The sequence below is a fragment of the Sturnus vulgaris genome, chromosome 3 (assembly GCF_052056855.1).
Source record: "Sturnus vulgaris isolate bStuVul1 chromosome 3, bStuVul1.hap1, whole genome shotgun sequence".
NCBI classification, from domain to species: Eukaryota; Metazoa; Chordata; class Aves; order Passeriformes; family Sturnidae; genus Sturnus; species Sturnus vulgaris.
In genome coordinates this window covers 37,218,074-37,233,700 of record NC_142245.1, presented here as the reverse complement: position 1 = coordinate 37,233,700, position 15,627 = coordinate 37,218,074, and the positions used below count along the sequence as shown (strand labels likewise).

Genomic DNA, 15,627 nt, shown 5'->3' with positions numbered 1-15,627 from the left:
TGCATGCATGTGCTCTCAGATTGTAAGTACCTCTCTGTGTGCAGGTATAACATGAAGTTGCTAACTTACCTGGGCTTCCCATTCTCTCTTATCAGCTGCTTTTTCTTTTTTCCCCCCCAAGTCTGCAGTTGATAAATAGCGGGGCAGTGCAGAAGCATTTCACCTAGAGCCAGTTTGTTGGGTTGCCTGGGCTCAATTTATGTGACAACTGAGGGACTTTACTTAAAGCTGTGTATGGTGTTTACTTCTATTTAAAATCAGCTACGTTATCAGTTATCTATTCCTTCATTTTCAGTGTTTGCAAAAACATTCCTGCACAGAAGCAGGAAAATGCAAAAATATGCACCTGGTTCTTCATGTAACTGCTGTGTCCACGTTTTTGCATAAATGTTTTTGTGTGTGTGCAGTCTCAGGGCCGCAGTGAAATCCTGATGAGCTTGCAGAAAGTCCTCAATGGCCTTGGAGGAGCAGCAGCTTCTTGTCACCGTGATATTTATAAGAACGCCCGGTCTCTGCTGACGGACAGATCCATGGCTGTGCGGTGCGCGGTGGCGAAGGTGGGTGTCTTCTCACCAGTCACAGAAATCCTGTGCTCTGAGTACCTGCAGTTGAACTCTTGTTAAGGAAGGGAAATTTGATAATTAGTTGGACAAGGCAAGTCCTAATCGGTTTACACTGCAGGCTCAGACATTTGACTTATTGCACAAGTACTGTAGTACTGTATTCCCCACTTGATAAAAAAATATGAGATAGAATATGTTATCTGTGAGCCTCAGTGGGAGAGGTTTTTAGTAATGTGGTTCTTGCGTTGAGCTTTCTTTTAATTTTTTTTTATTTATGTATTGGCCTCTTCCATGACATCTTTTTCTGATTGTTTACTCAGCTAAGGTAGTTGGCATATGGTAGAGTGTGTGTAAATTAATTATTGAAATTTTCATATTAAAATATTTTCTGCATAAACCTGACCATTGCAGTCTGATACTTAGATAAAATATAAGAATGGTCTCCTGGTGCTTAGGAAGTCTATTTTTTTTTTGCTACAGTGTCTGCTGGAATTACAGAATGAAGCGGTGTTTATGTGGACAGCTGAACTAGAGAACGTTGCAACTTTGTGCTTTAAAGCTCTGGAAAACTCAAACTATGGTGTGCGAGTTGCAGTGTCAAAGCTTTTGGGGACAGTCATGGCTACAGCACTGATACCAAAACAAGCAACAGGTACGAGCCCTTCTGGATTCCATGTCTACATTGGCAGACTTAGGTGAACGTTCAGTATCGTGTTACATGGCAGTGCTGCACGACACATTGTTGTTCCAGTAGATGGAAGCTTGTAGATGGATTGTTTGTTTTTGCAAACAATAAGATAGAGTGCAGAATCTCTGTTGGAGTCATACAAAGAAAAGACAGAGCAAACTATCAAAAATCATTTGGTAGAAGTGGCTTTTTTTTTTTTTAAGCGTGCAAGAAAATTTTTATCTGAAATATTGGGTAGATTTGTTTTTGCAAGACAGTTTTGAATTAATAAGTCTGGCTTCAAGATCATTGCATGTGTTGATTGGAATTTTCAGAACAAGTTATTAGTTGTTTTTTTTTTAAAGTGATGCGGCAAAATGTGAAAAGAGCCACACTTGAGGAGGTCTTGGAGCTCATGGCCACAGGATTTCTGCGAGGGGGATCTGGTTTCCTGAAGAGTGGTGGAGAGATGTTAAAAGTAGGAGGATCTGTCAATAGGGAAGTGCGAGTTGGTGTTACCCAGGTTTGTCATTTTTTTAATGAAGTAAAATTTATACATAATTGTAACCCTTTTAGTAGGAAAAATACATGTTTCTGTTATATTTCTGTGTAATTTAATTTACAGGTCTAATTTGACTCTTCTGATTTGTGAGATGTACATGAGGTATCATTCACTTATCTGCTTTCTTTTATTATTGATATGCAGTAACAACAGATTAAAATATGAGTTAAGGAAAATTTATTTGATCAGTGTATATTAGGTGAGATTAACTTGTAAAAATATTTGAAAAGTTAGTATGTTAAAGACTTTAGTTCCTTTTTAAAATTTATTTTCTTTTTAGAGAGGATGCTTTGTTCCCTTTAGTGGCTCCCTTCTCAACTGCAGCTCAGATTAGTTAAACTACATTTCTTCTTTCCGTATATCTCTCATGAGTAGGTGAAATCTGATGAATGTGGAAGCTCCTCTTGTCTGAGAAAGGTGGTGGCAGCATCTTTTCAAATTCAGACGTTCTCACTCTGATGTGCATTTCAGTATGCTACAGTAACTTCCCAGAATCCAGATTCTTTGATCATAGCTTATTTTGTGACGCCTTCTATTTTTTCTCAGCCTTTTTCAAGCGAACTTGGTGAATATGCCAGGTTTTCATTGTGAACTGGAACGTGATGTTGCTGCTTTTACTTACGTGTTCTTAACTGTTTTGGAAAGGGGCACATTTAAAGCAATGAACTGGGGATTTTTGCTGTCATTCAAAGGGTATTTCATGCATCACAGTGTAGGGGCTACTCTTGGCACTGGAGAAAGTTGAGTTTCAGCAGCAAAGATGTGGATACTGAGTTGGTTTATGCTGAGTAACCTCATTAGGTTAGAGTTGCTTATTGCTGACTGGTGTTGCTGCTATTGTGCATTATGCTCGAGACTGGCTGCAGTTTCACAAGTCTTTTGTTCTGTTTTAATCGGGTTGCTGTGTGACTTCTGGACTTGCAGGCCTACGTTGTCTTTGTCACAACATTGGGAGGGCAGTGGCTGGAGCGCAACTTTGCTACGTTTCTGTCCCATGTGCTTGATCTGGTCTCCCATCCTCGTGCAACTCAGACCCACGTGGAGGCTGTTTACTCTCGAAGATGTGTGTCCTTTATCCTGAGAGCAACTGTGGGCAGCTTGCTGGGGGAAAAAGCACAGATTGCAGCTGCCAAAGAAATATGTCAAGCCATTGGTAAACAAATGAAGGCAGTGGGTGAGAACCATTTTTCTTCATTCAAGACCAGTTGAAAGTCACTGTCTTTTTACTGAGGCAGCCATTTTCCAGCTTTCTTCTACTGTGAGCAGTAATTTTGTTCTTATGGGAAATGATAGGTCATCTGCTTTCTGTTTCAAATGTTCAGAAGTTGGAGTTCTACTTCAAAAGTGATTGTATGGCACTGCCTTGTTATCCCAGAGAGCAAATGCATTGTCAGAAGTCTAGAATGGAAGTGGAGAAGAAAACTGTGCATTTGCCATCTATCTTGGGATGGGTTGTATTGAAAGTTATGCAGAGTTCTTTACTAATAGTGTTGAAAGTCCTGTAGGTCAAGATCTTGTAGGTCCTTGTGTCTCCCCTGCTAATATCCCTACTAATATCCAATTGGATTTTGTGACAAAAATTACGTAATCTGAGGAATGTGACCCCTTTGCAAATCTATGCAGAATATGGAATCACTAAGAAGGCAAACAAAACTCTCTTGGCATCTGTTTCTTATGAAAGGAATAAGCTCAAGCTGGATATTTAAAAGAGTGAATTGGAAATAGACATCACTTTATTTTGCAAACATATCTTTCTTTTTTGCCGCCATCTAATTTGAGTTAAAAACACTGTTCAACATATGAAAATGAAATTGATTTAGAAACTTTTGCAGGTTCTTCTCATAACTATTTTTTTAATGAGATAGGCATGGAACTTTAAAAGGTTTCTAATTACCATAAGTGCTACTTCCAGGAAAACAAGTCTATTGAAAACGCTGTTTCTGAGAGGAAACAGTTGCAGAAAATAATACTCCTGCCACCTTGTCAAAGTTTCAGGAAATTCAGTTGTGTATTTGGATAGTTTGAAGAACTTTCACTTTTTGGAGGTTTTCTCATGAATCTGATGAAAAATGGGAAGCGTTTTTACTTGGTGATAATTGCTTCCATTCATATACAGCAGACCGTTCTCTAAATTTCTTCAGTAGTGGGCACACAAACATTAAGCTGGTACTAAAGTCCCTTTTTGAAGAGATAGTTGCTACTTCTGGGATATTTTGTAGAACGTGCTGTGGGATTAAGGAACTCAATTGAATATCACTGAGATGATTTGAAATTGTGATTAATTATTTACTAAAGGGCTCTTTTTTAGTTTCACTGAACATGCAAATTTGTATCCAGATACCTCAAGATTGCATATTTTGTTCCTGCATATAGATACACACATACAGCACGTGTGTTTTGTATAAGTGCTTTTACTGTGTTACACTGCTTATCCTACCTCTTAGTGCTCTGCTATCCATAGTAACTGCTGGGCATCTGTTTTTTATGGTCTTTGGCTGGTAGCTGTAAAACTCTTTCCCTGCAGAATGTTTGCTTTTCTAATTCTCACTATGACCAGACCTGTGGTTTTATTTTAATGTAGGAATGATGTTAGAATGAAACTGTCACTTTCTGTTCTGTGAATGCTGGGGTGGGATTCAAATGGTGGTTAAGCAAGACACTCTTGTTTTCTTTTCTGCAGAAGCAGTAGTGAATGATGCTAACAGTGAAAATAAATCAGGAGCTGCTGATGTAGCTGCAAGCCAGCACGTAATGGTGTGTGCCCTCCAGGAACTGGGTAGTCTGGTTCAGAGTCTGAATGCCACTGCATCTCCTCTTATTCAAGAACCCTCTATTGGTATGCAAATACATGGAAATAGATTAAGTGAGGCATTTGAGCAATGAATATGAAATACCATTACATCTAGTTAAATAATAAATTAATATGAAATAAATAAATCTATGGAATTGGTACTTCCTGTAGTACTTCAGGTAGCTCCGTTTGTCCAGCTCATTGTGTCAAGTACCCTAACTTTAGCTCAAGTTTAACCAAGTATTAAACAGCTATTTTGATTGGGGTCTGTCTGAAATTCTTTCTAAGGGTGAGTGGAGTGAAGTGGTAATTTTTGGCATTAGTTTGTTTATAATAATGGTTTTGTAGGAAATAAATATGTAACATTGTTTTGGTATGTAAGGTCTGAAATATTTGCGCCTGGACAACTATTGCCTTTAAATACCAAATTTCTGTGGGGAGGCAAAAATATTTTATCGAGATGGAGCTGTTGGTAGACCTCTTTAAAAGAAGTATTTCTTTGGCTGAAGTTGACTAGGGTTTGTGTGGGGTTTTCTTCTTGTTTGTTTCAATATCTGAATTTATGGATGCCTTTGCTTATTTCCATTCCACTGGAAGTGTTTTTTCAGACATTTCATCATATAGATTGTTGTCTTGTTGCATATGACATTCTTCCTATACTGATTTTATGCCAGCTTTAGAGTAGAGAAGACTGCTCATATTTATTCCTTCTGGCAGCTGTGTCCCATAAGAGCAGAGGGGACTGTATCTCAGTATTATCTCTGTTAGCTGCTGTGAGCTCAGCAGGTAGAAGTTGTTCACTAGCCCCAGAAAAAACAAGCAGCAGTGAGGGCTTTGAAGTAGAAGTTTGCCAAGATTTGGACTAAAGAAGGTGTTGGTGTGGAGACAAATCAGACTGAAGGGTGCAGGTAGGAAGTGGGATTAGGTAGGCACAGAAGTTTGGAGAGTGTAGAGGGATGTAAACTTGCGGCAGAGGGGACAGCACCATGTCAAAAGTAGGATATAGCAGTCAGTGACATCTGCAGCCTGTGCTTGGCTACAATGTGAAGCAAACCCAAAGATCAGTGTTACTGTTGCTCTGTTATTGGCAATCTATAAAACATTATGGGAATTGTCCCATCTAGTGCCTGTTCTCATATAGAGCACTGTGCCTCTTTTCAGTGTTGAAGTAGTAGCAGTCAGTGCTATGGCTCTGACAGGTCCACCTTTGCTGACAAAACCTGATGAGAAGCAGCATAATGCTAGTAACAACTACCATCTTTTCTGAAAAGGAAAAGTCAGCACATTCAAGTACTTTAATTCTGACTTTATTAACTTTCACACTGGCTGTCTAGTATTGGCTCAGTTTACTTGTCTATGTATATTAAAAAGTGCATCATAAGTTAAAGACTGCAAACTCTCCTTTCTGTAGGTCTGTTGGAGACAGTAACTTCAGTTCTTCTTCATCCCAGCATGGCTGCTCGACTAGCTGCTGCCTGGTGCTTGCGGTGTGTAGCTGTGGCATTGCCCTTTCAGTTGACTCCATTTTTAGACAGATGTGCAGAAAGACTCAACAATCTGAAGACCTCTCCTGAAGCTGTTAGTGGCTACAGTTTTGCTATGGCTGCTTTGTTAGGTGGCGTGCATCAGTGTCCTCTAGGCATTCCTCATGCCAAAGGAAAGGTGAGATATTGTTTCATCTGTGAGTGTACCAAAAGTTACCTTTTTATCTACAAGTAAAAGCTTTGCAAAATGGGTGGCATGCTAATGAGTTAAAGCATTATTGAAGTAGAGCTTGTGCCTTGTGCGAGAATAGTGGCCAGAGCACATTCTTTTAAAACCTCAGTTGCAATATTTAACAGCTCTTTTTCCTCTCTTTCCAATTTGCTGAAGAGAAATATTGAAAAATTGCTGAAATAATTACTGAAGAGAATATTACTGGCTGTGTTATCATATAAAAACCACTAATCATCAGCATGAAATATAATCTGCATTCATTATTTATGGAAGGTCAATTCAAAAGATTTTGAGAACATCTTTAGTGTGTAAGATTGAACAAGTGGAAGTAGCTTGCAGTGGTTTCATGTATGTTTTTAAAAGCCCCTGTGTTTTGCTGTTGGTGCAGATGGTGGTCAGCATTGCTGAGGATCTGTTACGAACGGCTGCACAGAACAGCAGGCTCTCCTTGCAGCGGACTCAAGCTGGGTGGCTTTTACTTGGGGCACTTATGACTTTAGGTTTGTAAAAATGATTTGATTTTTCTTTTTTTATTTTAAAGCTTGTCCAACACTTCTGATTATCCACTCTGGCAAATGGTCTTTTCACGTAATGGGCTCATTATCCAGCACCACAGTATTCATGCAGGGGAAGCAGACTGTTAGTGCACTTACTTCAGCAACGTTCTGCTGGGGAGAAGTGAAATATCAGTGCTTATCTAAGCTGAAATATGGTAGAAGGCGTCATACCTGAAAAAAAATTCTGTTCTGTTTTTAAAAACCGAGCCTTTAGTCATTCTCTGAAAGGGCAAAATTGCCCGTACTCTTCCTTCCTTGATACTGTGGTGCAGAAGAAATGGACAGTAAATGAAACCCAGTGAGCATTCCAACAAGTTGCATGTTTGTCTCTAGATAGGCAACAGCACGAGTAGAAGTGTTGCCAGTTTAAAAGCCCTTTAGTTTTCTTTTTAAAAAGCCAGCCTCATGTTCATACCTGCCGTTACAGAACTATCACAAGCTGCATTTTGAGAGGTTGTAAAGTGTACTCTTGAATTTTGCAGCAGTGATTCTTTTCTAAGTTTCTTTTGTACTGGAAAATATTACAAAGTTCAGATGCATTTTTCACTATTTTGATCTCTCATCAAATACCATTTGTGTTTCTTCTCACTTCTTTAAATTGTCTCTTTTACTAGCTTACCATAATGTTTTTCTAACAGTGTATTCCTATTGTGGTTGTCCTCCAATATATTTTTAACGTACTTGCATTGGATCTTTTTCAGTAGTTTCAAAAAAGCTTTGATTGTTAAACTGGTTTACCTAATCAATAACTATCAGTTATTTTTCTATTTATTTTATGGACAGACTACAGTAGGCTAAGGAACCTGCCTTCAAAATTAATATGAAAAAATTAGAAGTCAGAATAAAAAGATAGACTGCCCTACCTACTGTCATGTCATACCATGGTAAACTGTCTCTTTACTATTTTGCTTTCCTATTTTAGTACTGATACCCACAAGCAGATGTGATGTATAGTATTTATTTGCCACACTTTCAACCTAGGAATGAGAAAGAATTTCATTTGGTTTTCTTTGCTCCAAGTAGGGCAAAAATGAAGAGAAGTGAAATAAGACAAAAATAGTTTGAAGAGCAGAAGCCTTCACAGCAGATTTTCCACTCTGCAAAACACATTTTTATTATGCTGTCACTTTACTTTTTCCATAGGTCCTTCTGTTGTCCGCTATCATCTGCCTAAGATGTTGCTGCTATGGCGAAACGTGTTTCCACGTTCTCTGAAGGAGCTGGAAGCAGAGAAGGCAAGAGGAGATTCTTTCACCTGGCAAGTAACACTGGAAGGCCGTGCTGGAGCTCTGTGTGGTAAGAAATTCGGACTTTGAGATTATACCTGCACAGTAAACCAAAATGTGATCCCAAGTATTGTAGAGAGAACTCCTGTAACTTCCTCTCTTTCTTTGAAAATGGGTAAAATGTGTCAAATTTTCATCAGTATGTCCTGGTTTTGACATATAATTTTATGAACAGATCACACAGTCTTTGAATAAACATTTTTAATTGCTGCTCTTTTGATATTCTCAGAATTTGTGTCTTGTTTATGCCTTTCATTTTTTTGTTTTGGTGGAAGTTTAATTTAAACTGTTTTGTTATTAGCTATGAGAAGCTTTGTTGCTCACTGTCCTGAGCTCCTTACTGAGGATGTGATCAGGAAACTGATGACACCCATAGAATGTGCCATGACAATGATGTCACAGTAAGTAGGCAGTTTTTACTCTTTATTCACTTTTGTCTTTTCCTGATCTTGAAATACTACAACTAATTTGAGGTTGGGTTTTGTGGTTTGGTGTCTGCCCCTTCTCCCTGCCCCACCTGTAATTCAAATAGGACTTTTAAGGAGGTGCATGTCACTGATTAATGGCAGTGTATGCTGTGGGTTTGTTGGGTTTTTAATAAAAGTTTTCTCTGTACAATCACTTCTGAAAATGTATTGTTAATTGAGTAATGTTTCTTGGCCTAGAGTTTGAAATGAAATCTGAAAATACTCTTTTTTGTAACTGCAACATTTCTGGTTTCTCTTTCATTTTTAATTCTGTAGCATTCCATCAGTAATTAAAGCCCATGGAGCTCACCTCAAAGCCAGTGCAGCTATGGTTCGTTTAAGACTTTATGATATATTGGCTTTATTGCCTCCGAAGACATATGAAGGTACATAAATTTTTTTACAGTTTTTGTTAAAGTAAAAACTCTACTTAGTACTTGTGATGCTTATCTTTGAAGCAGCTGTAAGAATCAAAATGCAATTCTAGGAATCTCCAAGAATTTTGTACTATATTCCTCATCCTCTGTATGTCGTCTTGACAGTATTACTAGAGAGTATGAGTATTGCAAAGCATCGAAGAGTAACACTTGGAGTATAGCAGTTATGGTCCCCTTTATAAGACTGAGAGGTATGGAGATCATGGTCTGAGATCAAATAATGATTTTTTTAAGTCATTGTTACTTAAAAGATAGAGAACTTTATTTCTTAGTATACTGAAAAACAGATGTGACAATGGAGGTTTAGTTTTGGTTACATTCTGATTTTTTTGTTTGGTTGTTTTCTTTTTTAAACCTGATTTGAGCTGTTACACTGATCTGCTATTAGTAAATTGCCAAAAGCACTGTCACATGGCCCAACAGATGAACTTTGTGGGTTTCTTTGATTTTTTTGTTAATTCAGTATGTTTACATGATCATGTGGATGAACAGGTATTTTCTACATCTGGATTGTCATCCTGAAAGGATGGCCCAATCTCTTGTTTAGAGCAGGACACAATTCTGAGTAATGTGCTCTAGTGGACCCTGCTTTAGCAGAAGGTGGGACTAGATGACCTCCAGTGGTTCCCAACCTTACCTATTATTTAGGTATTTGGGTACCCATGATTTGGGAATTGAGAGCCTACGGTTCCATTTGAAGCCTTGCTCTCAGCTCTATTATTGTCAGGTTTACTTCCCTGTTAGCTACCTCTAAAATTGAAGTAATGGCACATTTATAACTTCTGATCACTAGCTGAAATGTTTTGGCTAAGAAGCAGCAATGATTCTTTCTAATGTCTGTCTTTTTAGGATCATTTAATGCACTTCTTCGAGAGCTGGTAGCAGAATTTACTTTGACAGACAACTCTGCTAATACAACCACATCACTCCTAAGGTCTCTTTGTCACTATGATGATAGTGTTCTGCTCGGTTCTTGGCTGCAGGAAACAGATCATAAGTCAATTGAAGATCAGGTAACAAAAAAGCTAGAAGAATTAATTATCTGCTCTGTCTGTGTGATGTGTGTGTGCGGAAGCCTTCTAAAACTGGAGCTTCATACCTTGTTTTTAGACTTATTTCAGAGCTTTGTTAGATGTAAGTGCTTCCATCTACAGGGTACTGTTTTGATTAAAAACCACCTACAGCTGAGATATAAATTGCATGATGTTACTCATAGGGTTGTGCTTTGTGAACCAGCCTCATTTCTTTAAAAAAAAACGTAGCTCAATATTTCTTCCCATCCGCCAATCTGCCTAGTGTAGAAGTTGTTCCCATATACATTTTTTTGAACTAGGAGAAAAGTAGGTTTCACTTAACATGTTTTGTAATGAAACTGCTGTCAAAATATCAATATTGCAAATGGTATTACAGCAAAACAAGATTTGACTGGTTTTATGGGTGTAGTAAGAAATCTTACATTTCATTTGAAAGTGTTGACACAATGTTGTTGGCTGACAACGCCTCTTCCGCAACAGCCATCTAATGATGGGAGGATTTCTCAGAAGGTTTGATGGAGCCAATCCAAATGCCAAGACTGATAACCAAGGGTGTGGGAAGCTGTTTCTGAGCCAAGATCAGCTTGTCAAAGCAAAAAAGAGTTTTACAAACTTCCTTTGTTATTTGTGGAGAACATAGTAGACTTCCAGTGCAGTCTTCAATCCACAGAGCTTTTTCATTCCCTCCTGCCCCTTTTTTTTCACTTCCTGCCTGTAAAACAGTGGTGGTCTTGGTAAGTGGAGATCTGTAGTCTGCCACAGGACTCTGGCAGTGTGTGTGCTCACAGCCCAGAAAGCCAGTGGAATCCTGTGCTGCATCAAAAGCAGCATGGCCAGCAGGATAAAGGAGGTGGTTCTGCCCCTCTGCTCTTGTGTCCCCAACATAAGAAGGACATGGAACTGTTGGAGCAAGTCCAGACAAGGGTCACAAAGCTGAAAGAGGGACTTGAGGGTCTCCCCTGTGAAGATGGGCTGAGAAAATTGAGGCTGTTTGTCCTAGAGAAGAGAAGATTGCATGGAGACCTCACAGCAACCTTCCAGTATCTGAAGGGGACCTACAGGAAAGCTGCAGGGGTCTCTTCATCTGGAACTGTAGTGATAGGACAAGGAGTAACAGGCACAAATTGAAAGGGAAAATTTAGGTTCGCTATTAGGAAGAAATTTCTCGCTGTGAGAGTGGTGAGGAACTGTGGGACATTTTGGATGCCCCAGCCCTGGCAGTGTTCAAAGCCAGTAGCATAAGGCCTTGAGCAACCTGGTCTAGTGGAAGGTGTCTCTGCGCATGGCAGGGGAGCTTTGAGGCTGGATGATCTTTAGGATCCATTCCAACCTCAAACTTTCTATCATTCTATGATTCTCTTGTGCTTAGTCATGTTTTATTTTTTGATACAGAGGTGTCAACAAAGCTTGCTGTGTTTTCTGGCCTTCTAAGAATACAGACCTACTAGATTCTAATTTTGTTTCATGATTAAATAATTGATATAGGAATATAGACTTTCCTTCAGAGAAAATAGATGATTGTTTAATAGCGTTTCATGAAAGAATGATGGTTAGAAAGTATTTTCTTGATGATGGCAGAGTTAATAATTTTAGTACTGTTTCTAATTCTTTCTGTGTAGGGCATTATTGTAGCCAAAACTGATCATTTAATACACTGTATTGTAACTCTATGCTCAGAGCGTGAATGAATAATCTTCTTTCTGAAATGACACTTCATAATCAATGATTCAGAAGCTACTGTTAGTACCAGAATTAATCTGCTTTTCTCTTAATTTTCACTCCTTAAGAAGTGATAGTTTGTGTATTTATCTAGCTGCTAATGGTTTTGACCCTTCAGAATTCTGCTGACCCTGTAACTGCTAATATGTATGCATGGGGATACTGCACTTGTATTCAGGTATTTGTAAGCTATTCCGTTGTTTTTAACTACTGCATATGTGTTTTGGTTATCTCTAGTTCCAAATTTTATATGCCAAGGTATATTCAGAGGTATTTGTGTTGTGTGGTATTTTGCAGCTTCAGCCTAACAGTGCGTCTGGAAGTGGTGCTCTGGAACATGATCCCTCTTCTATTTATTTGCGCATCCCTGCTGGTGAAGCTGTACCTGGTCCCCTTCCTTTGGGAGTATCTGTCATTGATGCATCTGTGGCTCTCTTTGGTGTGGTTTTTCCTCACGTCTCATACAAACATAGGTCAGTTGACATCAGTGTTCAATTTCAGAACCTAATACCTTGTTTCTCTGGATACTGTTACATTGGTAACGTTTTTTTGTTTGTTTGCTTGTTTGGTTGGTTGTTTTCCTGAAATAAGAATTGACTAAGGTTTCAACTGTCTTTAAATTCAGAGTTTAGTATTGGATGTCCATTGTGTCTCAAGATTCCAGAATATGTGTAATCACTTTAGAAATAAAGTGATTTCCTTAGTTTTATCTCTTTTGAAGATTAGTGTTCAGAGATGGAGACTAGATTCTTCTCTTTTCATACTGCATTTAACAGTAGTAGTATCTCTGCAACCAAAATTTCCTGCAAAAGTACCCATTGCAATTAACTTCAAATCAGCCTTGAAAACAGCAGGGGCCTCTACTGAATTTCATTTGGCTTCCACAAGTAAGACCGTTTGATTTATAGTCTGCAAGGAATTGTATGCACAATGAAAAAGAGGAAATGGAATTCAATGTATTTTCCTTTGTGTTTCACATTACCTTGACAGAGTTGCAAGTTGTCAGGACTAATCTTGTTACTCAGTTTAGGCAATTTGTCCCTGAGCACAGAGTGAAAGCAGTTCTAAGAAGCATTTCAACGTAAAATCATCTTTCAGTGCAACCCTTATGAGAGCAGTTTTTTCTTAGCAGTCAACCTAATTTTGTAGTAAGTGCAGGATAGACTTGAGATTCACCTTGGTCTATACCTGTTGTTTACTGTGAAAAGATGTAGCTTGGGAACTGCTGAGTAATTAAGAATGCAGATTATTCATTACACTCCTGGTTTTGGTATCTTCTAGGGAATGTTCCTCCTCTCAGTAATGTTTTCTGGGGAGGAATGGGGACAGAAATGGAGGTTAAATGAGAAAAACAATAGAAACAGAAAAAGAAATATGAAGGGTAACACTATTTTAAATGGTAGTGGAAAGACAGAGTTTTTCTACTCTGGTCCTTATAGCTTTCTAGTAATACAGCCAAATGCACCTGAAGATTCACTTCATCTTGGTGGTGTTTTCTTCAAAGGAATAGTAAATATTTGTGGATGAATTGACGAACCAGCAAAGGGATGTTCAGAGTAACTCTGCTGTTATTACCTATAGTGAATACCTTCTGCAACCCCTGAAGCATAAGTTCTGTTACTGAACTTAAAAGGCCCTTTTGTTGTGTATGGTTTTTACCAGCTGTGCTTTAGTTTGTGTTTTGCAAGGCTGTCATTTCAATTATGTTATTTCCTTTGTTTTAGATTACAGATGTTGGATCACTTTGCTGAATGTGTCAAGCAGGCTAAAGGTGTTCGCCAGCAAGCTGTGCAGCTTAATATCTTTACTGCTGTTCTTAGTGCCTTGAAGGTAGGACTTGTAAACTTGTAATGAAAGCCCAAGTTCTTTAGTTTGTGTTCAGTACAAAGGGGTGTTAGAGGAATGTTAATAAAGTTACTCAGGAATTCAAAAACTTGCAAATTCCACAATTGAATTTTTTTCTGGATACTAGCTTGAGCTCTTGTCTTTGTGTATCAGTATAGAGAACAGATGAGGCTCATGTAGTCAGCATTCTACAGTCATCAGCATTCTATAGTATTCAGACTGCTTTTTCATCTTCAGTCCTGTGGTTTTGTTTGCACTGGAGTCATGGGTTTAAGTACTTTGTCATATATACTCAGAAAATCCCTCAAGTCACAGAGTATTGTGCAGACGTGGCTTGTGTAATTGAAGACACTAATAGCTTTGGGTTTGGTTGCCTTGTTGCACAGAATTCTAGGTCCTTATGCCCAGTCCCACTGACTGCAGCTACTGCTGTGTGCTCTCTATCTAGACTTGGAAATGCAACCTGGTGCTATCAAGTCAGAAAGCAAGGCACAAATAATGGCTGCCCAGTTTAAGCTGTTACTGGAGCTCCATGTCTTTGGTTGATTGGCAAAACACATTGGCAAAACAGTACCTCAGTTCTTTGCATTCTTAAAAACGTGATCTACATTGCTGCAAGTTGAAATGCAGATTCTGAGGCAGATTTCTGGAAGCTCCCATGCCATGCCAAGTGGTCAAAAAATTGTCAAAATTGAGGTGAAATGAGGACTTCAGAAAATTACAATCTAAGGTAGAGCCTTTGGCTTCTTGCTTTATAGTACATGCAGTGTTTTTACTTTACCTGTGTTTAATTATTTCTCTCAGAGTAAAAGAAACTGCAGAAGCACCGTTTAGTGTTACTGTTTTGTAGAGTCTTCATATAAGAGGCTATATAAATGTTCAGAAGGATGTGATGATAAAGAAAAAAATACTTTCATGTATCTATAATGTCTTCAATTTAAGTGATTCTTGTAGAAATGTAACTGGGCTGTGGTTTTCCTGTTAGATTTTCGCTGTTAGATGTTCTAAAGCTTCTCTTTTTTTTTTTTTCCTGAGATGTCCTGTGTAAAGCTAGATCAGATTTGGTAGGACTAGGGTGCATCTAGGTAATGCATTTGATAAAAAAGGCTGGTGCAACACATCTGCTAGAGGTAGAGTATTGGCAAACATCATGAGACCCAGGATGTTGTTCATTTTGAGTTTTCGATGTTTTCAACCAATGTGTTTTAGGATGAACTACCACAAATTTGAACAAAAGCCAAATCACAGTTTTCACTTGATGGAATATATTTTCTTTTTCTCCCCTACATTGGGATGTTGGAATTGTTTTTGTTTTGTTGTTTTTTTTTTTTAATGTAGGGTTTAGCTGAGAATAAAAGCACATTGGGACCAGAAGAAGTCCGCAAATCTGCTTTGACGCTTGTAATGGGTGCCCTTGATAATCCTAACCCTATTTTGAGATGTGCAGCAGGTGAAGCTCTTGGCAGAATGGCTCAAGTGGTTGGAGAAGCCTCTTTCATTGCTAGAATGGCTCAGTACAGTTTTGACAAGTAAGTTGATTTTAATTCAGAAAATGAAATAAAATTCCAATTTAATGTAATTTGTAATTTAATGCAGTTTGGAAGATTCCTCTTCTAAATGCTGTATTCATTATTCTCTTCTTTCATGCTTGATGCCTATGCTTATGTTAATCTAAGACACTTTCAAACAGATTCTTCTCTTTTGGATTTATTTCATATGAGGAATAAAAGCTAAGTTGTTAAACACTTGGAATGTGAAGTGATACTGGTGAACAGCTTTTGATGAGTTACCTGAAGGTGACTAAAGTGTTTCAGATGGATAAGCACAGCTTACATTAAGTATGTCTGTAATAAGAATTATGTAATAGAGGTTCTGTTTCACTAAAACATCCTCTTTACACATTGATTGAACTGATTTACTGGCCCGTATTTTTTTGTCATATTCTGTTATTTATCTTGGTTCTCTAGAAAGATGTCTGGTAGA

General features: G+C 38.3%; 1 protein-coding gene across 1 annotated transcript in view; it reads left to right on the top strand.

Annotated features, from left to right (window-relative positions):
• The window catches only part of HEATR5B (HEAT repeat containing 5B), a 55,697-nt gene that overhangs the window by 5,570 nt on the left and 34,500 nt on the right, over positions 1-15,627 (top strand). The window contains exons 5-18 of the mRNA XM_014876675.2: positions 408-557; positions 1,044-1,215; positions 1,596-1,753; positions 2,717-2,966; positions 4,473-4,628; positions 5,995-6,245; positions 6,688-6,799; positions 8,000-8,152; positions 8,444-8,543; positions 8,886-8,995; positions 9,896-10,059; positions 12,097-12,272; positions 13,524-13,629; positions 14,983-15,173. Of these exons, the coding sequence (XP_014732161.1) occupies positions 408-557; positions 1,044-1,215; positions 1,596-1,753; positions 2,717-2,966; positions 4,473-4,628; positions 5,995-6,245; positions 6,688-6,799; positions 8,000-8,152; positions 8,444-8,543; positions 8,886-8,995; positions 9,896-10,059; positions 12,097-12,272; positions 13,524-13,629; positions 14,983-15,173 (2,249 nt within the window). The remainder of the gene's footprint in view (positions 1-407; positions 558-1,043; positions 1,216-1,595; positions 1,754-2,716; positions 2,967-4,472; positions 4,629-5,994; positions 6,246-6,687; positions 6,800-7,999; positions 8,153-8,443; positions 8,544-8,885; positions 8,996-9,895; positions 10,060-12,096; positions 12,273-13,523; positions 13,630-14,982; positions 15,174-15,627) is intronic.